General features: G+C 50.5%; 1 protein-coding gene across 3 annotated transcripts in view; it reads right to left on the bottom strand.

The window, feature by feature from the left end:
* The window catches only part of LOC116957079 (protein spire homolog 2-like), a 72,449-nt gene extending 49,841 nt beyond the window's left edge, over positions 1-22,608 (bottom strand). For 2 of the 3 annotated variants that reach the window (XM_076054978.1, XM_076054980.1), the window contains exons 1-2: positions 21,987-22,608; positions 1,150-1,259 (exon numbers count right to left, since the gene is read on the bottom strand). In XM_076054978.1, the coding sequence (XP_075911093.1) occupies positions 1,150-1,259; positions 21,987-22,248 (372 nt within the window). In that variant the 5' untranslated portion in view covers positions 22,249-22,608. The remainder of the gene's footprint in view (positions 1-1,149; positions 1,260-21,986) is intronic. The other variant, XM_076054979.1, reaches the window with a different exon arrangement.
* Between the last annotated feature and the right edge of the window lie 4,155 nt (positions 22,609-26,763).

Below are 26,763 nucleotides of genomic sequence, written 5' to 3'. Positions count from 1 at the left end.
TGCATAGTAGTGTAGTGTAGCGTGTAGTTTATAGTAAGTGTCGTGTATAGTGTAGTGTGTAGTAGTGGTGTATAGTGTAGTGTAGTATGCAGTGTATAGTGTGTGGTAGTATAGTGTAGTGTGTAGTAGTGGAGTGCATAGTAGTGTAGTGTACAGTGCAGTGCATCGTAGTGTAGTATATAGTAGTGCCGTGCACAGTGTAGTGTGTAGTAGTGTAGTGTACAGTAGTGTAGTATGTGGTGTAGTGTATAGTGTAGTGTATAGTAGTGGTATATAGTAGTGTAGTATGTGGTGTAGTGTATAGTGTAGTGTATAGTAGTGTCGTGTATAGTGTAATGTATAGTAGTGTAATGTGTAGTAGTGTAGTGTATAGTAGTGGTGTATAGTGTGTAGTAGTATCATGTAGTAGTGTAGTGTGTAGTAGTGTAGTGCATAGTGTAGTGTATAGTGTAGTGTGTAGTAGTGGTGTATAGTGTAGTGTATAGTGTAGTTGTGTAGTGTAGTTGTGTAGTGTATAGTAGTGTAGTGTATAGCAGTGCAGTGGAAAGTGTAGTGTCTAGTAGTGTAGTGTCTAGTAGTGTAGTGTCTAGTAGTGTAGTGTATAGTAGTGTAGTGTATAGTAGTGTAGTGTATAGTAGTGTAGTGTCTAGTAGTGTATAGTAGTGTAGTGAATAGCAGTGTAGTGTATCGTAGTGTAGTGTGTAGTAGTTTAGTGTGTAGAAGTGTAGTGTGTAGAAGTGTAGTGTATAGTAGTGATGTGAGATAGAGTGGTGATGTGAGATAGAGTGGTGATGAGTGATGAGTGAGTCAGTGTGAGTCAGTGTGTGGGTCAGTGTGTGAGTCGGTGTGTGTGTGCGTCAGTGTGTGTGTGTGTGGGTGAGTGTGTGAGTCAGTGTGTGTGTGTGTGAGTCAGTGTGTGAGTCAGTGTGTGTGTGTGTGAGTCAGTGTATGCGTCAGTGTGTGTGTGAGTGAGTGAGTGAGTCAGTGTGTGAGTCAGTGTATGAGTCAGTGTGTGAGTCAATGTGTGTGTGTGTGCGTGTGTGTGAGTCAGTGTGTGTGTGAGTCAGTGTGTGAGTCAGTGTGTGAGTCAGCGTGTGAGTCGGTGTGTGTGCGTGTGTGGATCAGCGTGGGGTACACGTAAACCCCCACGTTCGACACGTAACGTCTCAGCGATTGACTGTGTCCCTGTCTGCCGGGGAGCGTGAGGGGGCGATGTTCCACCGGTACCTCCGTTCCACAGTCGATCCACGCTGAGCCATCTGTGGAGGAGGAGGAGGACAAAGGGGACAGAAACCTCTCCGTGAGCGTCGTCGGAGAGATAGTGATGAGAGATAGAGTGGTGATGTGAGATAGAGTGGTGATGAGAGATAGAGTGGTGATGAGAGATAGTGATGGGAGATAGAGTGGTGATGAGAGATAGTGTGGTGATGAGAGATAGTGATGAGAGATAGTGATGAGAGATAGAGTGGTGATGAGAGATAGTGATGAGAGATAGTGATGGGAGATAGAGTGGTGATGAGAGATAGAGTGGTGATGAGAGATAGTGATGAGAGATAGTGATGGGAGATAGAGTGGTGATGAGAGATAGTGTGGTGATGAGAGATAGTGATGAGAGATAGTGATGAGAGATAGAGTGGTGATGAGAGATAGAGTGGAGAGAGATAGTGATGAGAGATAGAGTGGTGATGAGAGAGAGTGGAGAGAGATAGTGATGAGAGATAGAGTGGTGATGAGAGATAGAGTGGTGAGAGTTAGATTGGTGATGAGAGATAGAGTGGTGATGAGAGATAGAGTGGTGATGAGAGATAGTGATGAGAGTTAGAGTGGTGATGGGAGATAGAGTGGTGATGAGAGATAGTGTGGTGATGAGAGATAGTGATGAGAGTTAGAGTGGTGATGGGAGATAGAGTGGTGAGAGATAGATTGGTGATGAGAGATAGAGTGGTGATGAGAGATAGAGTGGTGATGGGAGATAGAGATAGTGATGGGAGATAGAGTGGAGAGAGATAGTGATGAGAGATAGATTGGTGATGAGAGATAGAGTGGTGATGGGAGATAGAGATAGTGATGGGAGATAGAGTGGAGAGAGATAGTGATGGGAGATAGTGATGGGAGATAGAGTGGTGATGAGAGATAGAGTGGTGATGAGAGATAGTGATGGGAGATAGAGTGGAGAGAGATAGTGATGGGAGATAGTGATGGGAGATAGAGTGGTGATGGGAGATAGAGTGGTGATGAGAGATAGAGTGGTGAGAGATAGAGTGGTGATGAGAGATAGAGTGGTGATGGGAGATAGAGTGGTGATGGGAGATAGAGTGGTGATGGGAGATAGAGTGGTGATGGGAGATAGAGTGGTGATGGGAGATAGTGTGGTGATGAGAGATAGAGTGGTGATGAGATAGTGATGAGAGATAGAGTGGTGATGGGAGATAGAGTGGTGATGGGAGATAGAGTGGTGATGGGAGATACAGTGAGGAAAAAAAGTATTTGATCCCCTGCTGATTTTGTACGTTTGCCCACTGACAAAGAAATGATCAGTCTATAATTTTAATGGTAGGTTTATTTGAACAGTGAGAGACAGAATGACAACAAAAAAATCCAGAAAAACGCATGTCAAAAATGTTATAACTTGATTTGCATTTTAACGAGGGAAATAAGTACTTGAGCCCTCTGCAAACATGACTTAGTACTTAGTGGCAAAACCCTTGTTGGCAATCACAGAGGTCAGACGTTGCTTGTACTTGGCCACCAGGTTTGCACACATCTCAGGAGGGATTTTGTCCCACTCCTATTTGCAGATCTTCTCCAAGTCATTAAGGTTTCGAGGCTGACGTTAGGCAACTCGAACCTTCAGCTCCCTCCACAGATTGTCTATGGGATTAAGGTCTGGAGACTGGCTAGGCCACTCCAGGACCTTAATGTGCTTCTTCTTGAGCCACTCCTTTGTTGCCTTGGCCGTGTGCTTTGGGTCATTGTCATGCTGGAATACCCATCCACGACCCATTTTTAATGCCCTGGCTGAGGGAAGGAGGTTCTCACCAAAGATTTGACGGTGCATGGCCCCGTCCATCGTCCCTTTGATGCGGTGAAGTTTTCCTGTCCCCTGAGCAGAAAAACACCCCCAAAGCATAATGTTTCCACCTCCATGTTTGACGGTGGGGATGGTGTTCTTGGGGTCATAGGCAGCATTCCTCCTCCTCCAAACACGGCGAGTTGAGTTGATGCCAAAGAGCTCCATTTTGGTCTCATCTGACCACAACACTTTCACCCAGTTGTCCTCTGAATCATTCAGATGTTCATTGGCAAACTTCAGACGGGCATGTATATGTGCTTTCTTGAGCAGGGGGACATTGCGGGCGCTGCAGGATTTCAGTCCTTCACGGCGTAGTGTGTTACCAATTTTCTTGGTGACTATGGTCCCAGCTGCCTTGAGATCATTGACAAGATCCTCCCGTGTAGTTCTGGGCTGATTCCTCACCGTTCTCATGATCATTGCAACTCCACGAGGTGAGATCTTGCATGAAGCCCCAGGCTGAGGGAGATTGACAGTTCTTTTGTGTTTCTTCCATTTGCGAATAGTCGCACCAACTGTTGTCACCTTCTCACCAAGCTGCTTGGCAATGGTCTTGTAGCCCATTCCAGCCTTGTGTAGGTCTACAATCTTGTCCCTGACATCCTTGGAGAGCTCTTTGGTCTTGGCCATTGTGGAGAGTTTGGAATCTGATTGATTGATTGCTTCTGTGGACAGGTGTCTTTTATACAGGTAACAAGCTGAGATTAGGAGCACTCCCTTTAAGATTGTAGTGTATAGCATAGTATGTAGTGTATAGTGAAATGTATGGCAGTGTAGTGTATAGTAGTGTGTATTGTAGTGTATAGTGTAGTATGCAGTGTATAGTGAAGTGTATGGCAGTGTAGTGTATAGTAGTTTATAATGTAGTGTGTATTGTAGTGTATAGTGTAGTATGTAGTGTATAGTGTAGTATGTAGTGTATGGTGTAGTATGTAGTGTATAGTGTAGTGTATGGCAGTGTAGTGTATAGTAGTGTATAATGTAGTGTGTATTATAGTGTATAGTGTAGTATGTAGTGTATAGTGTAGTATGTAGTGTATAGTGAAGTGTATGGCAGTGTAGTGTATAGAAGTGTATAGTGTAGTATGTAGTGTATAGTGTAGTGTATAGTAGTGTATAATGTAGTGTGTATTGTAGTGTATAGTGTAGTATGTAGTGTATAGTGAAGTGTATGGCAGTGTAGTGTATAGTGTATTGTAGTGTATAGTGTAGTATGTAGTGTATAGTGAAGTGTATGGCAGTGTAGTGTATAGAAGTGTATAGTGTAGTATGTAGTGTATAGTGTAGTGTATAGTAGTGTATAATGTAGTGTGTATTGTAGTGTATAGTGTAGTATGTAGTGTATAGTGTAGTGTATGGCAGTGTAGTGTATTGTAGTGTATAGTGTAGTATGTAGTGTATAGTGTAGTGTATAGTAGTGTATAGTGTAGTATGTAGTGTATAGTGTATAGTAGTGTATAGTGAAGTGTATGGCCGTGTAGTGTATAGTGTAGTGTATGGCAGTGTAGTGTATTGTAGTGTATAGTGTAGTATGTAGTGTATAGTGTAGTGTATGGCAGTGTAGTCTATAGTAGTGTATAGTGTAGTAGTGTATAATGTAGTGTGTATTGTAGTGTATAGTGTGGTATGTAGTGTATAGTGTAGTTTGTAGTCTATAGTGAAGTGTATGGCAGTGTAGTGTATAGCAGTGTATAGTGTATAGTAGTGCACTGTAGTGTATAGCGTAGTGTGTACAGTGTAGTGTGTATTGCAATGCACAGTGTAGTGTGTCGTGTACAGCGGCTCATCATCAACACGTGCACATTTAGAGCAGCAAAATGAAAAGAAATCATCCCCAACGCACGTCTCTAAACACCACGTCTCTAAACACCACCGCCGTGTTTCGTCAGCGCCCGTGCCCCCTCCCCATCACGACCGCGACCCACCAACCCTGACCTCTGACCATCACGGGGTGGGGGTAGGGGTGGTGGTGTTTGCCACGGGTGTAAACCCCTCGCCCTGTTTGGGCAGCCTCGAGGTACAAAACAAACAAAGGAGAGGAGGTACATCATCAAAAAAATATAAACCCCGAGCAAAGGTCTCCTTTGGCGTCAGCGTCGGGACCACTCCTCGCTTGTAGGGCAAGTGCTGTGTGACACACAGGGACAGCTGTAGGGCAAGTGCTGTGTGACGCACAGGGACAGCTGTAGAGCAAGTTCTGTGTGACACACAGGGACAGCTGCAGGGCAAGTGTTGTGTGACACGCAGGGACAGCTGTAGGGCAAGTGCTGTGTGACACACAGGGACAGCTGTAGGGCAAGTGCTGTGTGATGCAGGGACAGCTGTAGGGCAAGTGCTGTGTGACACAAAGGGACAGGTGTAGGGCAAGTGCTGTGTGACACAAAGGGACAGCTGTAGGGCAAGTGCTGTGTCACACACAGGGACAGCTGTAGGGCAAGTGCTGTGTGACACAAAGGGACAGCTGTAGGGCAAGTGCTGTGTCACACACAGGGACAGCTGTAGGCCAAGTGCTGTGTCACACACAGGGACAGCTGTAGGCCAAGTGCTGTGTCACACACAGGGACAGCTGTAGGGCAAGTGCTGTGTGACACACAGGGACAGCTGTAGGGCAAGTCCTGTGTCACACGGACAGCTGCAGGGCAAGTGCTGTGTCACACACAGGGACAGCTGTAGGGCAAGTGCTGTGTGACACACAGGGACAGCTTGCAGGGCAAGTGCTGTGTGACACACAGGGACAGCTGCAGGGCAAGTGCTGTGTCACTCAGGGACAGCTGTAGGACAAGTGCTGTGTGACACACAGGGACAGCTGTAGGGCAAGTGCTGTGTGACACACAGGGACAGCTGCAGGGCAACTGCTGTGTGTCACACAGGGACAGCTGTAGGGCAAGTGCTGTGTCACACACAGGGACAGCTGTAGGGCCAGTGTTGTGTGACACACAAGGACAGCTGTAGGGCAAGTGCTGTGTGACACACAGGGACAGCTGTAGGCCAAGTGCTGTGTGACGCAGGGACAGCTGTAGGGCAAGTGCTGTGTCACACACAGGGACAGCTGTAGGCGAAGTGCTGTGTCACACACAGGGACAGCTGTAGGGCAAGTGCTGTGTCACACACAGGGACAGCTGTAGGGCAAGTGTTGTGTGACACACAGGGACAGTTGTAGGGCAAGTGCTGTGTGACGCACAGGGACAGCTGTAGGGCAAGTGCTGTGTCACACAGGGTCAGCTGTAGGGCAAGTGCTGTGTGACGCACAGGGACAGCTGTAGGGTAAGTGCTGTGTCACACAGGGTCAGCTGTAGGGCAAGTGCTGTGTGACGCAGGGACAGCTGTAGGGCAAGTCCTGTGTCACTCAGGGTCAGCTGTAGGGCAAGTGCTGTGTGACACACAGGGACAGCTGCAGGGAAAGTGCTGTGTGACACACAGGGACAGCTGTAGGGCAAGTGCTGTGTCACGCACAGGAACAGCTGTAGGGCAAGTGCTGTGTGACACACAGGGACAGCTGCAGGGCTAGTGCTGTGTCACACACAGGGACAGCTGTAGGGCAAGTGCTGTGTGACACACAGGGACAGCTGTTGGGCAAGTGCTGTGTGACACACAGGGACAGCTGTAGGGCAAGTGCTGTGTCACGTAGGGACAGCTGTAGGGCAAGTGCTGTGTCTCACACAGGGACAGCTGTAGGGCAAGTGTTGTGTGACACACAGGGACAGCTGCAGGGCTAGTGCTGTGTGACACACAGGGACAGCTGTAGGGCAAGTGCTGTGTGACACACAGGGACAGCTGTAGGGCAAGTGTTGTGTGACACGCAGGGACAGCTGTAGGGCTAGTGCTGTGTCACACACAGGGACAGCTGTAGGGCAAGTGCTGTGTGACACACAGGGACAGCTGTAGGGCAAGTGCTGTGTGTCACGTAGGGACAGCTGTAGGGCAAGTGCTGTGTCATGTAGGGACAGCTGTAGGGCAAGTGCTGTGTCTCACACAGGGACAGCTGTAGGGCAAGTGTTGTGTGACACACAGGGACAGCTGCAGGGCTAGTGCTGTGTGACACACAGGGACAGCTGTAGGGCAAGTGCTGTGTGACACAGGGACAGCTGTAGGGCAAGTGTTGTGTGACACGCAGGGAGCTGTAGGGCAAGTGCTGTGTGACACACAGGGACAGCTATAGGGCAAGTGCTGTGTCACACACAGGGACAGCTGTAGGGCAAGTGCTGTGTGACACACAGGGACAGCTGTAGGGCAAGTGCTGTGTGACACACAGGGACAGCTGTAGGCTAAGTGCTGTGTCACACACAGGGACAGCTGTAGGGCAAGTGCTGTGTGACACACAGGGACAGCTTGCAGGGCAAGTGCTGTGTGACACACAGGGACAGCTGTAGGGCAAGTGCTGTGTGACACACAGGGACAGCTGTAGGGCAAGTGCTGTGTCACACACAGGGACAGCTGTAGGGCAAGTGCTGTGTCACACGCAGGGACAGCTGTAGGGCAAGTGCTGTGTGACACACAGGGATAGCTGTAGGGCAAGTGCTGTGTGACACACAGGGACAGCTGTAGGGCAAGTGCTGTGTCACACACAGGGATAGCTGTAGGGCAAGTGCTGTGTGACACACAGGAACAGCTGTAGGGCAAGTACTTTGTCACACACAGGGACAGCTGTAGGGCAAGTGCTGTGTGACACACAGGGACAGCTGTAGGGCAAGTGTTGTGTGTGGTGGTGATTCTATGTGTGGTGGTGATTCTGTGTGTGGTGGTGATTCTGTGTGGTAGTGGTGATTCTGTGTGGTGGTGGTGATTCTGTGTGTGGTGATTCTGTGTGTGGTGATTCTGTGTGTGTGGTGATTCTGTGTGTGTGGTGATTCTGTGTGTGGTGGTAGTGATTCTGTGTGGTGGTGGTGATTCTGTGTGTGTGGTGATTCTGTGTGTGGTGGTGATTCTGTGTGGTGGTGATTCTGTGTGTGGTGGTGATTCTGTGTGGTGGTGATTCTGTGTGTGGTGGTGATTCTGTGTGTGGTGGTGATTCTGTGTGTGATGGTGATTCTGTGTGTGGTGGTGGTGGTGATTCTGTGTGTGGTGGTGGTGATTCTGTGTTTGGTGGTAATTCTGTGTGGTGGTGATTCTGTGTGTGTGGTGATTCTGTGTGTGTGGTGATTCTGTGTGTGTGGTGGTGATTCTGTGTGGTGGTGATTCTGTGTGTGGTGGTGGTGATGCTGTGGTGATGATGCTGTGGTGATGAAGCTGTGTGTATGGTGATGATGCTGTGGTGATGATGCTGTGTGTATGGTGATGATGCTGTGTGGTGATGATGACGCTGCATGTATGGTGATGATGCTGCGTATATGGTGATGATGCTGCGTGTATGTTGATGATGATGCTGCGGTGATGATGCTGCAGTGATGATGCTGTGCGTGGTGATGATTCTAGTTGCTATGACGCTATTTGGCAATGATGCCGTGTGTGCCAATACTACGTGGTGACGATGCTGTCTAGTGACGATGCTGTGGGGTGATGACAGTGTGCGTGGTGACACTGTGTGGTGACGATGCTGTGTGTGGTAATAATGCTGTGTGTGTGTTCATGACGCCGTATGGTAAAAAACTATAAACTATTTTTATTGTACCAGGCAAGGCCTCACTGAGTTATGCAGCTCTCTGTCAGCAGGGACCTGGTGATCACAAAGGACAGCTCAAAGAAGTGGCTTTTCCACGTGGAAATTTCTAGCAGCCAAATACTGTGAACCGTGGGAGAGAGAGACACAGACTCCACATATACAGCAGGCATAATCGTACCAGACAAGGGAGTCAACATCTCCTAGCCACCGTGATGATGATGAGAGACAGAGAGGCAGACCCCAAATATACAGCAGCAGGTATCGTCAGGGTGGGGATCGAACCCACGACCTCCTGCCAACCAGGCGAGGTAGTCAACATCTCATAGCCACCGTGATGATGATGAGAGAGAGAGATGCAGACCCCAAATATACAGCAGCAGGCATCGTCAGGGTAGGGATCGAACCCACGCCCTCCTGCGTACCAGGCGAGGTAGTCAACATCTCCTAGCCACCGTGATGAGAGAGAGATGCAGACCCCAACTATACAGCAGCAGGCATCGTCAGGGTGGGGATCGAACCCACGCCCTCCTGCGTACCAGGCGAGGTAGTCAACATCTCATAGCCACCGTGATGATGATGATGATGATGAGAGAGAGAGATGCAGACCCCAACTATACAGCAGCAGGCATCGTCAGGGTGGGGATCGAACCCACGACCTCCTGCGTACCAGGCGAGGTCGTAAACATCTCCCAGCCACCGTGATGATGATGATGATGCGAGACGCCGCAAAGTCCCAACTACAGCAGCAGCAGGCGTCGTCAGGGTGGGGATCGAACCCACGCCCTCCTGCGTACCAGGCGAGGTCGTCAACATCTTCCCAGCCACCGTGGCGTCCCCGTGATGATCGCTGTGTGGTGAAAGACGCTGCGGCTGATGACGTTCGCCCTCCCTACGCAAACCGGGGTGACGGGTTCACACCCTGGCACGTGTGCGGTGGGTGGTAGGGGCGACGTCAGCGCAACGATGGGGAGCGCCGGCCAGGGTGCGGGATCAATTAAAGGAGCTGGGAGTGACGGCTTGGACAGTGAGAGAGTGAGAGAGAGAAAAAGGAAGACGGGAAAAAATAAAAACCTACGTGTGGTACATTTGAAAGAGCCGGTGAAGAACTGGAGCCTTCAATCGCACCGCTGCCCTTCTCTGAGGAGGTCTGGCTAAAGCGGGGAGGGCGTGTGTGTGTTGGGGCCGACGAGCGACGCGGTGAACAAGCGGACGGCGGTTCCCGTGGCGAGGCACGTCGCTTGGCTCAGGCGCCGCAGGTTTGCCGGCTGCCGGGCTGAAGGGGCATGGCGCAGGGCTAGAGCCCAGGGTGTCAGTGTCACTCTTGATGACAAATAATTGTGGACCTGACACGGCCATTGTGAACCCCCGCCCCCGTCCCCCGAGAGACAAAGCGAGAGGGAGAGACAGACTCAGGACTTGAACCCAGGCTCTGTGTGTCTCTGACACGGCCGTTATGAACCCCCCGAGAGAGACACACAGAAATACACCCAGACACAGGATTTGAACCCAGGTTATGAGTGTCTCTGACACGGCCGTTATGAACCCCCTGAGAGAGAGACACAGAAATACACCCAGACCCAGGATTTGAACCCAGGTTATGAGTGTCTCTGACACGGCCGTTATGAACCCCCTGAGAGAGAGAGACACGCAGAAATACACCCAGACCCAGGGCTTGAACCCAGGCTCTCTGTGTCTCTGACACGGCCATTATGAACCCCCTGATAGAGAGAGAGAGAGACACCCAGACCCAGGGCTTGAACCCAGCCTCTCAGTGTCTCTGACACGGCCGTTATGAACCCCCTGAGAGAGAGACAGAAAGACACCCAGACCCAGGATTTGAACCCAGGTTATCAGTGTCTCTGACACGGCTGTTATGAACCCCCTAAGAGAGAGACACGCAGAAATACACCCAGACACAGGATATAAACCCAGACTCTCAGTGTGTCTGACACGGCCGTTATGAACCCCCTGACAGAGAGAGAGAGAGACACAGAAAGACACCCAGACCCAGGGCATGGACCCCACGTTCTCAGTGCCACTGGATCACTGTCTCCAACACAGCCATCGTAATGAACCTACCACGGCCATGTCTGATCTGACACGGCCATTGTGAACCGCACCCCCCACTCCCCACTGTGACAATGATAGACGTAGCCTAGGGGGGGCGGAGGGGGGGGGTAGTCAGCAACCCTTTCAAAGAAGAACAAGAGCCACTGTTGTTGTTGTTGCTGCTGCTACTTTTGTCCCTGACCATAACACTTCGGGGGGGGGTGGAGGGGGCGGCATCCCGCGTCGAGGCGAGAGACGAAGGCCCCCCCCCCCCCCCCCCCCGCGTCGCCTTGGACACAACCGTTGGGTCGAGTGCCGTTAGCGGGCGGGCCGCCGGTGAAAGCCGGCAACCCTGGCACGTGACGACGTGAGGTCGGGGGGGAGGGGGGGGTGACCAGCACCGCGCCCGGGCGCCGCTGCGTCCGTCTCCCCAACACGGCGCCGGGTTCCTCATTCGACGCCGGTGTTGGCGTCGGCGCGGCGGCAATGGGGACGCCGGGCCGCCCTGTCGCCGACAAAGCTGCTCGTTATCATTTCGATTTCAAGCTTTTCGTGACTGCAAGGATTCATCTTGTTTGGTTCTTTCGGTAAAGTCGCCACCACCACCACCACCACCTTCACCTCCACCACCTCCACCACCACCTCCACCACCACCACCACCACCTCCACCACCACCTTCACCTCCACCACCTCCACCACCACCTCCACCTCCACCACCTTCACCACCACCACCACCACCTCCACCACCACCTCCACCTCCACCACCTTCACCACCTCCACCACCACCACCACCACGTAGAATGAGAATAAAATAATAAGTTGATAAAATAAAATAACGCGATCAATATTCTCGCGACGTTTCGGCCACCTTCACCTGATGAAGGCCGCTTGTGTTGTGGCCGAAACGTCGTGAGAATTATTATCGTGTCATTTTATTTTATCAATTTTATTATTTTATTCTCATTCTACGTGGTGGTGGTGACTTTACCGAAAGAACCGAAGAAGACAGCTCGTGATCCTTCACGGGGTCAACTGTTGTGACACCGGTGTGGGCGGGGGGGCGGGGGGGGGGGGGCGGGGGGTTAAAGTTCAACGGGATTTGAAAATCGGGGAAAGGGCGGTGGCGGCTACCGCGAGGTCGTCGCTCGAGCGGCAAATTCAAGGAACGAAACGGGAGGAGCGATTTCTCCCCGTAGACAAATCCGTCTGTCCGGCCGACGGCGCCGGCGGTCAGCCGCCGGACTCTTTCAAGGGTTGCAAATGTCGCGGGATTTGCTCGGCAACCCGCCACCGGGCGTGGTGCTGTGCCGGTAAAAACGAACCGCGGCACGTTCCGTTTGCGCGACGGAGCACGTTACCGATTGGCCGTGCCGGGTGGTGGTGGTGGTGGTGGCGGGTTACACGATCGAACCCTAAAACAGCAAGCTGTATCGTGCGTGGCTGTGCGCGTGGTTGTGTGCGTGGTTGTGTGCGTGGTTGTGTGCGTGGTTGTGTGCGTGGTTGTGTGCGTGGTTGTGTGCGTGGTTGTGCGCGTGGCTGTGCGTGTGGTTGTGTGCGTGGTTGTGCGCGTGGTTGTGTGTGTGGTTGTGCGTGTGGTTGTGTGCGTGGTTGTGTGTGTGGTTGTGTGCGTGGTTGTGCGTGTGCTTGTGCGCGTGGTTGTGTGTGTGGTTGTGTGCGTGGTTGTGTGTGTGGTTGTGCGCGTGGTTGTGTACGTGGTTGTGTGCGTGGTTGTGCGTGTGGTTATGTGTGTGGTTGTGTGCGTGGTTGTGCGTGGTTGTGTGCGTGGTTGTGCGCGTGGTTGTGTGCGTGGTTGTGTGCGTGTGGTTGTGTGCGTGGTTGTGTGCGTGGTTGTGTGTGTGGTTGTGTGTGTGGTTGTGTGTGTGGTTGTGTGCGTGGTTGTGTGTGTGGTTGTGTGTGTGGTTGTGTGCGCGTGGTTGTGTGTGTGGTTGTGCGCGTGGTTGTGCGTGTGGTTGTGCGCGTGGTTGTGCGTGTGCTTGTGCGCGTGGCTGTGCGTGTGGTTGTGTGTGTGGTTGTGTGCGTGGTTGTGTGTGTGGTTGTGTGCGTGGTTGTGTGCGTGGTTGTGTGCGTGGCTGTGCGCGTGGTCATCGCGTGAACCAAAAAAGCGATCCGTGACCTCGTTCGGCACCGCACGCCAGCCGAGCGTTGGCGGAGCAAAGGACACGTTGATATTCACGCATTCGTACGCGACACCCAGGAACCAACCGATTGACTACCCCTGTTCGGGATAATGTTGGTCACGAGAGCCTTCTCAGCAATTAAAGCAGTTTCAATTTATAAGAATAGGTTTTACCCTTTTAACTGGCACAAAAACTGACACCTTTATTCAAGGCATCATGTTTGCAATAACCACAACACAAGCAGTCAAAATGCAAACAAAAAAGACAACTCTGATAATAATATGCACTGCCCTTGAATTTGATTGGTCCACACCCGAGACAGCTTTTCTTAGAGCCTAGTCTCCATTGGTGTTGGACCAGAAGACGCCAAAAGGCGTTTCAATTTAACCATCGTCCACGGCCGTGGCCAATCCACTGCTGGATGAAGGCCTCCTCCTCCTCCTCCTCCAGCCAGCTCATCGAAGTGCTTCGATGTGACAATCCGCCCAGCGCCCGTTTCTATCTCTCACGACACACGTTGAGTCGATTCACCATCACTCCATCCCGTCCACCCCGCAAGCGGTGGTGGACATGCTCCCAGGCGCTCTACATCACAAACTCGTTTCTTTGAAACTGCTTTTTGTGTTAAGTTCAGGGCACCTTGGTCGACTGGGAGATGTTAACTACCTCGCCTGGTACACAGGAGGTCGTGGGTTCAATCCCGACCCTGAAGATGTCTACTGCTGCTGTGTATTTGGAGTCTGCGTTTCTCTCTCATCATCATCATCACAGTGGCTAGGAGATGTTAACTACCTCCCCTGGTACACTGGAGGTCGTGGGTTCAATCCCGACCCTGAAGATGTCTACTGCTGCTGTGTATTTGGAGTCTGCGTCTCTCTCTCATCATCATCATCACAGTGGCTAGGAGATGTTAACTACCTCCCCTGGTACACTGGAGGTCGTGGGTTCAATCCCGACCCTGAAGATGTCTACTGCTGCTGTGTATTTGGAGTCTGCGTCTCTCTCTCTCTCATCATCATCACGTTGGCTAGGAGATGTTAACTACCTCGCCTGGTGTGCAGGAGGTCGTGGGTTCGATCCTGACCCTGACGATGTCTACTGCTGCTGTGTATTTGGAGTCTGCGTCTCTCTCTCTCTCTCTCATCATCATCATCACGTTGGCTAGGAGATGTTAACTACCTCGCCTGGTGTGCAGGAGGTCGTGGGTTCGATCCTGACCCTGACGATGTCTACTGCTGCTGTGTATTTGGAGTCTGCGTCTCTCTCTCTCTCATCATCATCATCACGTTGGCTAGGAGATGTTGACTACCTCGCCTGGCATACAGGAGTACATGGGTTCGATCCCGACCCTGACAACGCCTGCTGTACATTTGGAGTTTGCGTGTGGATAGGAGATGTTAACTACCTCGCCTGGCATACAGGAGGTCGTGGGTTCAATCCCGACCCTGACGCCTGCTGTATATTTGGAGTTTGCTTGTGGCTAGGAGATGTTAACTACCTCGCCTGGTATACAGAAGGTCGTGGGTTCGATCCCGACCCTGACAACGCCTGCTGTACATTTGGAGTTTGCGTATGGCTAGGAGATGTTAACTACATCGCCTGGTATACAGGATGTCGTGGGTTCGATCCCGACCCTGACATCGTCTGCTGTATATTTGGAGTTTGCGTGTGGCTAGGAGATGTTAACTACCTCGCCTGGTATACAGAAGGTCGTGGGTTCGATCCCGACCCTGACAACGCCTGCTGTACATTTGGAGTTTGCGTGTGGCTAGGAGATGTTAACTACCTCGCCTGGTATACAGGAGGTCGTGGGTTCAATCCCGACCCTGACAACGCCTGCTGTATATTTGGAGTTTGCGTGTGGCTAGGAGATGTTAACTACCTCGCCTGGTATACAGGATGTCGTGGGTTCAATCCCGACCCTGACAACGCCCGCTGTACATTTGGAGTTTGCGTGTGGCTAGGAGATGTTAACTACCTCGCCTGGTAAACAGAAGGTCGTGGGTTCCATCCCGACCCTGACAACGCCTGCTGTTATTTGGAGTTTGCTTGTGGCTAGGAGATGTTAACTACCTCGCCTGGAATACAGGAGGACGTGGGTTCGATCCCGACCCTGACAACGCCTGCTGTACATTTGGAGTTTGCGTGTGGATAGGAGATGTTAACTACCTCGCCTGGTATACAGAAGGTCGTGGGTTCGATCCCGACCCTGACAACGCCTGCTGTACATTTGGAGTTTGCGTGTGGCTAGGAGATGTTAACTACATCGCCTGGTATACAGAAGGTCGTGGGTTCGATCCCGATCCTGACAACGCCTGCTGTACATTTGGAGTTTGCGTGTGGCTAGGAGATGTTAACTACATCGCCTGGTATACAGGAGGTCGTGGGTTCAATCCCGACCCCAACAATGCTTGCTGCTGTTGTAAATTTCGACATGATGATAAGCCGCTTCGTTGAGCTAGCTATCATTTGTGGGCAGGTCGCTTCTGAAAACGAGCTACCTTACTGCTGCCTTACGTGGTAAAATAAAAATAGTTCAGGTTAGTAATTTTTGGTTTTAGTGTGTTGCCAGTCCTCCACACCTCCGATTAGTGTGGTTGGCTATGTATGGTGCGAAAGAAATTGACCATACACACATAGACTGACACAACAACCCATAGACTCGCAGAGAGACCCATAGACTCGCAGCGAGACCCATAGACTCATCACACAGAGACCCATAGACTCACAAAGAGACCCATAAACTCACACAAAGACCCATATACTCACACAGAGACCCATAGATTCACACAAAGACCCATAGACACACACAGAGACCCACAGACTCACAAAGAGACCCATAGACTCACAAAGAGACCCATAGACTCACACAGAGACCCATAGACTCATCACAGAGACCCATAGACTCACACAGAGACCCACAGACTCACACAGAGACCCATAGATTCACACAGAGACCCATAGACTCACACAGAGACCCATAGACTCACACAGAGACCCATAGACTCACACAGAGACCCATAGACTCACAAAAGACCCATAGATTCACACAGAGACCCATAGACTCACACAGAGACCCATAGATTCACACAGAGACCCATAGACTCACAAAGAGACCCATAGACTCAAACAGAGACCCATAAACTCACACAGAGACCCATAGACTCACAAAGAGACCCATAGACTCACAGAGAGACCCACAGACTCAACCAGAGACCCATAGACTCACAAAGAGACCCATAGACTCACAAAGAGACCCACAGACTCAAACAGAGACCCATAGACTCACAAAGAGACCCATAGACTCACACAGAGACCCATAGACTCACAAAGAGACCCATAAACTCACACAGAGACCCATAGACTCACATTTCTGTGATTGTACCGTAAACAATTCATAGTTGTTTTTTTGTGATAACACTATAATAACTACAGTGTTCAGAGTGATTTTCGTGATTATATAAAAACACGCGGACAGTATTCATACTGTGCCTATTTTTGTGCTTACTGTGAAACACTTAATTTTTGTCCTTCAATATATTCATAATGGGTCCTAAGTGTGGTGACAGCAAAGCTAAAACCACCCACAAGGTTCTCCATTTGAAAGAAGAGCTTCACGTAGTCAAACTTAATGAGTAAGGCTTGTCCCATGCTGATATATAAGTTATCACTTTGTTTATTTTGTTTTCTTCATTTATTCTCGTGTTTATTTTTCTTTCATTTCTGTTTATTTAGGTTTCGCACGCGTGTGCTCTACAGTTACCGTAGTTATTTGCATGGACGTTTCACGCCCGGCCACAATAGATCTGCAAGCTAAATGAGGGCTCTGCTTCGACATTTCGCAAATTTTTAGACGTTCGTCCATGCTCTGGTCCCTAACCAGACGAAAGTGCGAGGTATTCCTGGATACTCTGTGTTACACAGAGACCCATAGAGTCACACAGAGACCCATAGACTCACACAGAGACCCATAGACTCACACAGAGACACATAGACTCACGCAGAGACCCATAGACTCACACAGAGACACAGACTCACACAGAGACCCATAGACTCACAAAAAGACACAGACTCACACAGAGACCCATAGAGTCACACAGAGACCCATAGACTCACACAGAGACCCATAGACTCACAAAAAGACACAGACTCACACAGAGACCCGTAGAGTCACACAGAGACCCATAGACTCACACAGAGACCCATAGACTCACAAAAAGACACATAGACTCACACAGAGACCCAGACTCACACAGAGACCCACAGACTCACACAGATACACATAGACTCACACAGAGACCCATAAACTCACACAGCGACCCATAGATTCACACAGCGACCCATAGATTCACAGCAGAGACCCATAGATTCACACAGAGACCAACAGACTCAAACAGAGACCCATGAACTCACACAGAGACCCATAGACTCACACAGAGACCGATAGACTCATCACATAGAGACCCATAAACTTACACAGCGACCCATAGATTCACACCAGAGACCCATAGATTCACACAGAGACCCATAGACTCAAACAAAGACCCATAAACTCACACAGAGACCCATAGACTCACACAGAGACCCATAGACTCACACAGAGACCCATAAACTCACACAGCAGAGACCCATAGACTCACAAAGAGACCCATAGATTCACAGAGAGAACCATAGACTCATAGAGAGACCCATAGACTCATAGAGAGACCCATAGACTTACACTGAGACCCACAGACTCACAAAGAGACCCATAGACTCACAAAGAGACCCATAGACTCACAGCAGAGACCCATAGACTCACAGCAGAGACCCATAGACTCACACAGAGACCCATAGACTCACACAGAGACCCATAGACTCACAAAGAGACCCATAGATTCACAGAGAGAACCATAGACTCATAGAGAGACCCATAGACTCACACAGAGACCCATAGACTCACAAAGAGATCCATAAACTCACAAAGAGACCCATAGACTCACAGAGTGACCCATAGACTCACACAGAGACACATAGACTCAAACAGTGACCCATAGATTCACACAGCAGAGACCCATAGGCTCACACAGAGACCCATAGTTTGTTGGCCTTCCCCCGGACCTCAGATTAGCACGGTTGGCTGCGTACGGTACGAAAGAAGTTCAACACACATGCAGACGCGTTCTGTGCCTTGGCTTCAACTGCGTAATCAATCTCGACCATGGTCCTTCGTCCGGACTGGCCGTGGCACGTCCAAGGCCGAGCTCCACCTCACTTATCTCAACAGTCTGAATGATGATTGCATCTAACCTGTGTTCCCAAGTCCAGCATGTTCCTCTCCCTGTCTCTCATAGCCCGAGCGAATTAATGACGTTCTAGAAGTGCTACAGAGCTGGGTTACGTGAATTCAAGTGGTGTTCTGGAAGGGATGGAGAGCTGAGTTATGTGAATCCTAGTGATGTTGTAGAAGGGATAGAGAGCTGAGTGATGTGAATTCTAGTGATGTTGTAGAAGGGATAGAGAGCTGAGTGATGTGAATTCTAGTGACGTTCTAGAAGGAACAGACAGCTGAGTGAAGTGAATTCTAGTGATGTTGTAGAAGGGATAGAGAGCTGAGTGATGTGAATTCTAGTGATGTTGTAGAAGGGATAGAGAGCTGAGTGATGTGAATTCTAGTGACGTTCTGGAAGGGATAGAGAGCTGGGTGATGTGAATTCTAGTGATGTTCTAGAAGGGATAGAGAGCTGAGCGATGTGAATTCTAGTGATGTTCTAGAATGGATAGAGAGCTGAGCGATGTGAATTCTAGTGATGTTCTAGAAGAGATAGAGAGCTGAGTGATGTTAATCCTAGTGACGTTCTAGAAGGGATAGAGAGCTGAGTGATGTGAATTCTAGTGATGTTCTAGAAGGGATAGAGAGCTGAGTGATGTGAATTCTAGTGACGTTCTGGAAGGGATAGAGAGCTGGGTGATGTGAATTCTAGTGATGTTCTAGAAGGGATAGAGAGCTGAGCGATGTGAATTCTAGTGATGTTATACAAGGGACAGACAGCTGAGTGATGTGAATTCTAGTGATGTTCTAGAATGGATAGAGAGCTGAGCGATGTGAATTCTAGTGATGTTCTAGAAGAGATAGAGAGCTGAGTGATGTGAATTCTAGTGACGTTCTAGAAGGGATAGAGAGCTGAGTGATGTGAATTCTAGTGATGTTCTAGAAGGGATAGAGAGCTGAGTGATGTGAATTCTAGTGATGTTCTAGAAGGGATAGAGAGCTGAGTGATGTAATTTACAACACAGTCAATGCATTGTCACCATAGGCAAACATCCGTATCATCTACGTCAGCGGACTTCAACCAACAGCACACATTACACATTACCATATGCCAAGAGCCAGTACACCTGTGTCTTTTAAAACAACTATATAAACACTGCCATGATCCCGGCGACCTGAGTTTTAATTCCTGACCATGGCTAACGTCACCGCCGAGTGATGTCAGAACAGGTCCTGGGCCTCCCCCCAATTCTCCCTTCATCAACCTGCATTGACCAGCGTGGTGAAGTATAGTCAATCCTCATGAACCAACACGACGTCGGAAGGAGGCCTTCATCCGGCAGTGGATAGACCACCGCTGCCGACGATGATGATGATGATAACCATCAGACATTATATTAAATTATCATTAAAAAAACATTTCCGCTAACTTCTTTCGCGCCGTACGTAGCTAATGAACGCTGCTATGGGCGAGTTAGCGGATGGGTGAGTTCGTGGCTGGGTGGTTGAGTCTGCAAGTGAATGGCTGAGTGAACGAGTGAATGGGTGAGGCAGCTAGTGAATGGGTGAGGGAGCGAGTGAATGGGTGAGGGGGCGAGTGAATGGGTGAGGGAGCGAGTGAATGGGTGAGTGGGCGAGTGAATGGGTGAGGGGGCGAGTGAATGGGTGAGTGGGCGAGTGAATGGGTGAGTGGGCGAGTGAATGGGTGAGGGGGCGAGTGAATGGGTGAGTGGGCGAGTGAGTGGGTGAGTGGGCGAGTGAATGGGTGAGTGGGCGAGTGAATGGGTGAGTGGGCGAGTGAATGGGTGAGTGGGCGAGTGAATGGGTGAGTGGGCGAGTGAATGGGTGAGGGAGCGAGTGAATGGGTGAGTGGGCGAGTGAATGGGTGAGTAGGCGAGTGAATGGGTGAGTGGGCGAGTGAGTGGGTGAGGGGGCGAGTGAATGGGTGAGTGAGCGAGTGAATGGGTGAGAGGGTGAGTGAGCGAGTGAATGGGTGAGTGGGTGAGTGGGCGAGTGAATGGGTGAGTGGGCGAGTGAATGGGTGAGTGGGCGAGTGAGTGGGTGAGTGGGCGGGTGAGGGGGCGAGTGAATGGGTGAGTGGGCGAGTGAATGGGTGAGTGGGCGAGTGAATGGGTGAGGGGGCGAGTGAATGGGTGAGTGGGCGAGTGAATGGGTGAGTGAGCGAGTGAATGGGTGAGTGAGCGAGTGAGTGAGCGAGTGAATGGGTGAGTGGGCGAGTGAATGGGTGAGTGGGCGAGTGAATGGGTGAGTGGGCGAGTGAATGGGTGAGTGGGCGAGTGAATGGGTGAGTGGGTGAGTGAATGGGTGAGTGGGCAAGTAACAGGGTAAACCGTATGGGTTGACACGGTATGTCAGAGCAGGAAAATAAAGTCGAGTCGCCAGGTTTGTAGTACGGCGCTAACCGCTACACCACCGCTCCCGAACGAAAGATATCAATTCAACATACGTACAAGCACACATAAAGTAGGCACTGATAAGGGATTGACAGGTATGTTACAGTGTAGTGTATCATGTAGTGTATCATGTAGTGTATAGTAGTGTATATAGTAGTGCATTGTGTAAGTGGAGTGTATAGTGTAGTGTATAGTAGTGTATAGTGTCGTGTACAGTGTAGTATATAGTGTAGTGTATAGCAGTGTAGCGTGCAGTTTAGTGTATAGTGTAGTGTATAGTAGTGTACAGTAGTGCATAGTGTAGTGTGTAGTCGTATATAGTGTAGTGCATAGTAGTGTAGCGTATAGTAGTGTAATGTATAGTGTAGCGTAAAGTAGTGTAGTGCATACTGTAGCGTAAAGTAGTGTAGTGCATACTGTAGCGTAAAGTAGTGTAGTGCATACTGTAGCGTAAAGTAGTGTAGTGCATACTGTAGCGTAAAGTAGTGTAGTGCATACTGTAGCGTAAAGTAGTGTAGTGCATACTGTAGCGTAAAGTAGTGTAGTGCATACTGTAGCGTCAAGTAGTGTAACGTATAGTGTAGCGTAAAGTAGTGTAGTGCATACTGTAGCGTCAAGTAGTGTAGTGCATACTGTAGCGTAAAGTAGTGTAGTGCATACTGTAGCGTAAAGTAGTGTAGTGCATACTGTAGCGTAAAGTAGTGTAGTGCATACTGTAGCGTATAGTGTAGTGCATACTGTAGCGTAAAGTAGTGTAGTGCATACTGTAGCGTAAAGTAGTGTAGTGCATACTGTAGCGTAAAGTAGTATAGTGCATACTGTAGCGTAAAGTAGTGTAACGTATAGTGTAGCGTAAAGTAGTGTAGTGCATACTGTAGCGTAAAGTAGTGTAGTGCATACTGCAGCGTAAAGTAGTGTAGTGCATACTGTAGCGTAAAGTAGTGTAGTGCATAGTGTAGCGTAAAGTAGTGTAGTGCATACTGTAGCGTAAAATAGTGTAGTGCATACTGTAGCGTAAAGTAGTGTAGTGCATACTGTAGCGTAAAGTAGTGTAGTGCACTGTGTTGCGTAAAGTAGTGTAGTGCATACTGTAGCGTAAAGTAGTGTAGTGCATACTGTAGCGTAAAGTAGTGTAGTGCACAGTGTAGCGTACAAAGTAGTGTAAAGTGTAGCTCATAGTAGCGCGGTGTCTGAATTGTTCCGCAACAAAGGTAGGGGCGGGCACAACTGATCAGGGTACTTGCTGGGGGACTTGGGGGCTGACAGAAAGCCAACGGAGTAGTAGGCGACACCACGGCTGGACTGGGCCGCTGATGATCATGATGATGATGATGCCCACCCCCCACCATCAAATGAACGTCAACACGGCCACCACAGGCAAACGAGAGAGGTCGGACCTCGCAAACCCCGCGAGCCTCCCGTCAAAACCACCCCCGACCCTCACCCTCACCCTGACCCTCACCTCCGCACTCCACGCGGAGCCCGCCCAGGGCCTGCAGAACGAAGCTGACATCGCCGCCGCCGCCGCCGCCCGACTCCGAAGCGACCGGGGGAGGCCCCGCGGGCGTCGTCGTCGGCCGGCGTCCACGCGCCAGCGTGCGGCAAGCGAAGTAGGCGAGGGCGTAGGCTTCATCCTCAGTGGCAGGCCTCCGTAGGAGATCGAACGCTTCGGAGAGCCGGAGTTCTTCTCCCCTCGTTGCTAATCCTCCCGGAGTCTCGCACATGTCGGCATTATATTTTTTTATATTTGTTTGTTTTAAAAAAAAAAAACAATTTAAACTTCTGTTGAATTGTAAAATTATTACTCGGGGGGGGGGAAAAAAATTAAACGACTTTTTTTTTGCGTGAGTGTGGGGCGATCGGCGTCACCGCTGAGGTAAATTAAATTAAACAAAACAAACAAACAAAAAGTCTCCTTTTTAGTTTAATTCGTTCTCGAGATGATGAGAGGTGAGATGAGAGGTGAGCTGAGAGAGACACGGGACACGGCCTTGGGCCTTCATCATCCAGCAGTGGAGAGAGCGACGGGACTTCGGCCCGGACTGACGGGAGTTGACACCGCGAAAACTGACGGCCGTTGCCTGGCAACGTCGGGGGTGGGGTGGGGGGGTCGTAGAGGGGGGCGGGGTCGAAGTAGCGGGTAGGGGGGGGAGTCACAGGGTGGGGGTGGTGGGGGGGGTTGTGGGAGGAGTCAAAGTGGAGGGTGGGGGGGAGAGTGGGGGGTGGGGGTGGTAGGGGGGGGTCGAGGTGCAGAGTGGGGGGGGGGGGAAGTGGGGGTTGGGGGTCGGGGGGTGGGAGGGAAATGGGGGGGGGGAGTGGGGGGGGTAGAGGGTGGGGGTGGTGGGGGGGGGAAGTGGGGAGGTGGGGGTTGTGGGAGGGGTCAAAGTGGTGGGTGGGGGGGAAGTGGAGGGTGGGGGGGAAGTGGGGGTTGCGGGGGGGAGAGGGTGGGGGAAGTGGGGGGTGGGGTGGTAGGGAGGGGAGGGGTCGAAGTGCAGAGTGGGGAGGGAAGTGGGGGTTGGGGGGGAGTGGGGGGTAAAGTGGGGGATGGGGGTCGGGGGGTGGGTGGGAAGTGGGGGGGGGTAAGTGGGGGGTAGGGGTGGGAAGGTGGGGGGTAGGGGGGAAGTGGAGGTGGGGAAGTGGGGGGTGGTGGGGGGGGCGAAGTGGAGGGTGAGGGAGGAAGTGGGGGGTGGTGGGGGGGAGTAGAGGGTGGGGGGAGTGGGGGGTGGTGGGGGGAGTAGAGGGTGGGGGGAGTGGGGGGTGGTGGGGGCTCGTGTAAGTGGTAGGGGGAGCGTGCGGGTGGCACAGGTGGTGAGGCATCGACCAATCGTCTCAGTCAACTCCACGGCAGCTGCTGGGTCTGTCCCGTGACCTCCTCCTCCTGCACCTAGCCTGGCACAGCAGTCAACCCATGGCACCTGCTGGGTCTGTCCCGTGACCTCCTCCTGCACCTAGCCTGGCATAGCAGTCAACTCATGGCACCTGCTGGGTCTGTCCCTTGACCTCCTCCTGCACCTAGCCTGGCACAGCAATCAACCCACGGCACCTGCTGGCTCTGTCCCATGACCTCCTCCTGCACCTAGCCTGGCACAGCAGTCAACTCATGGCACCTGCTGGGTCTGTCCCTTGACCTCCTCCTGCACCTAGCCTGGCACAGCAGTCAACCCACGGCACCTGCTGGGTCTGTCCCATGACCTCCTCCTGCACCTAGCCTGGCACAGCAGTCAACTCATGGCATCTGCTGGGTCTGTCCCGTGACCTCGTGCACATAGCCTGCGGATGTAGATGCCACTGGTTCTTCACGTTCTAGAGATGTAGATGCCACTGGTTCTTCACGTTCTAGAGATGTAGATGCCACTGGTTCTTCACGTTCTGAAGATGTTGATGCCACTGGTTCTTCACGTTCTAGATATGTAGATGCCACTGGTTCTTCACGTTCTGCAGATGTAGATGCCACTGGTTCTTCACGTTCTAGATATGTAGATGCCACTGGTTCTTCACGTTCTGCAGATGTAGATGCCACTGGTTCTTCACGTTCTAGAGATGTAGATGCCACTGGTTCTTCACGTTCTGTAGATGTAGATGGCACTGGTTCTTCACGTTCTGCAGATGTTGATGCCACTGGTTCTTCACGTTCTAGATATGTAGATGCCACTGGTTCTTCACGTTCTGCAGATGTAGATGCCACTGGTTCTTCACGTTCTGCAGATGTAGATGCCACTGGTTCTTCACGTTCTAGAGATGTAGATGCCACTGGTTCTTCACGTTCTAGAGATGTAGATGCCACTGGTTCTTCAGGTTCTGCAGATGTAGATGCCACTGGTTCTTCACGTTCTAGATATGTAGATGCCACTGGTTCTTCACGTTCTAAAGATGTAGATGCCACTGGTTCTTCACGTTCTGCAGATGTAGATGCCACTGGTTCTTCACGTTCTAGAGATGTAGATGCCACTGGTTCTTCACGTTCTAGAGATGTAGATGCCACTGGTTCTTCACGTTCTGCAGATGTAGATGCCACTTGTTCTTCACGTTCTGCAGATGTAGATGCCACTGGTTCTTCATGTTCTAGAGATGTAGATGCCACTGGTTCTTCACGTTCTAGAGATGCAGATGCCACTGGTTCTTCACGTTCTGTAGATGTACTGTAGATGCCACTGGTTCTTCACGTTCTGCAGATGTAGATGCCACTGGTTCTTCACGTTCTGCAGATGTAGATGCCACTGGTTCTTCATGTTCTGCAGATGTAGATGCCACTGATTCTTCATGTTCTGTAGATGCCACTGGTTCTTCACGTTCTGTACATGTAGATGCCACTGGTTCTTCACATTCTGCAGATGTTGATGCCACTGGTTCTTCATGTTTTAGAGATGTAGATGCCACTGGTTCTTCACGTTCTAGAGATGTAGATGCCACTGGTTCTTCACGTTCTGCAGATGTAGATGCCACTGGTTCTTCACGTTGTGAAGATGTTGATGCTACTAGTTCTTCACGTTCTAGATATGTAGATGCCACTGGTTCTTCACGTTCTGCAGATATAGATGCCACTTGTTCTTCATGTTCTGTAGATGTAGATGCCACTGGTTCTTCACGTTCTGTATATGTAGATGCCACCACCACCGCTATTTCGCAGGCTGTCGAACTTGCGAACTCTCTTTCCGAACAGCTGAAACTGGACTACACGGGACCATGGTTTTGTTCGTATCTCTGAAAGTTCGTAAGTCGGAATGTTGTTCGTAAGTCACGATCTATAAGTATCTTGGGGTCATCCTGGATTCAAAACTGAAGTTTGAAGATCACATTGATTATATTGGTAAAAAGACAAAAATAGGTTTTCTGTATCGACACAAGCACTGCTTCCCCCCAATGTTCCGTTTGGAATTGATAAAAGCTACCATACTGCCTCTACTTGACTATACACTATATACTGTGACATCGTTTATAAATGAGCCCCCAGTACTGTACTGAAGAAGCTTGATTCCATCTATCACTCGGCCTTAAGATTTACATTGAACTGCCCATATAGGACTCACTACTGTGATCTCTACATTGGGTCAAACTTAACATCTCTTAATGTTCGACGGCTTGTGCACCAGATCTTATTTATTCACGATGTACTTCCAAAAAAATCCGCAGACTACCTGCTGGATCTCCTCTCTGTTTCAAAGAACAATTTTGACCTCAGGTCTTGGCTCATTTACCAGCTTCACATTGCATATTGCCGTACAAAAACTGGAGGAAGGGCCTTTGCTATTGATGCCCCCAGGGTCTGGAATGATATTGCCAATAAACTACAACTTGAATCGCTACCAATGAGATCTTCACTCAAAACTGCTCTAGAGGAGCTGTACAACCCCTAGCTGCCACTGCTATTCAGTGGCCTAAAATATGGCTCTAGATTTTGGTGTTATAATTTATTTATGTAGTTTCGAAAACGTTTTTTTTGTGCCATGTTTTTGTTTATTGTAGTACGGAGTTAGACTGATGGCCTTAATCTTAGTTGTCTTGTGGTTGTTGTTGTTAGTTGACTTGCATCCCACTGGGATTTTTGCACACAGCGTTGGTGTATACGGCGCTATTTCAGGAATATTTTGATATATTTTTTCCTGTATTTTCTGTTTGCACAGTCACACATAGTCACTTTAAGATGTTTTTCTTGTTCATGTTTTTTGTTTGTTGCGGTTGCACCCGATTCAAGAGCCGAATGGCTCACAGGGCTCGATACCAAAAAAAATAAACTATGAAACTATGAAACTATTTCTGCAAACTTAACTATGAAAAGTCAGATTGTTCGTAAGTCGATTCTTGGATCTAATTAAAATCGCCTAGAATCGATTCTCGGTTGCGCGCTCATCGCCTGTTCGTCTGCCCGCTGACCGCACGACATCGCGCGACGTCGTGACGTCAACGCGTCCTTGCGTGTCGTCATCGCGCAAGCAACGACGCGTGACGTCGACTGCGCCCGAGAGCCGTGCGTGACGTCACCGCGCCGCTGCGAACTGCCGCCCGCCCACGCCCTCCGTAATGCGACGTCACCACGCATACGCGCGTTGCTTGCGTGGTGACGTCACCACGCAAAGCCCTTGCGTGGTGACGTCACTATGCCGTCCCCCTCCCTCTCCCCCGTCGCGTGCAAAGTCCGATCCGAGAGGGAGGGAAGGGGACGGCGTGGGGACGTCTCCACGCAAAGCCCTCGCGTGGTGACGTCACTACGCAAAGCTCTAGCGTAGTGACGTCACCACGCC

Source organism: Petromyzon marinus, chromosome 69 (assembly GCF_048934315.1).
Source record: "Petromyzon marinus isolate PM22_M1 ecotype Great Lakes invasive population chromosome 69, UKy_Petmar_22M1.pri1.0, whole genome shotgun sequence".
Classification (NCBI taxonomy): Eukaryota; Metazoa; Chordata; class Hyperoartia; order Petromyzontiformes; family Petromyzontidae; genus Petromyzon; species Petromyzon marinus.
Note: the sequence above shows the minus strand (reverse complement) of the source record. Positions and strands in the feature narration are given on the sequence as shown.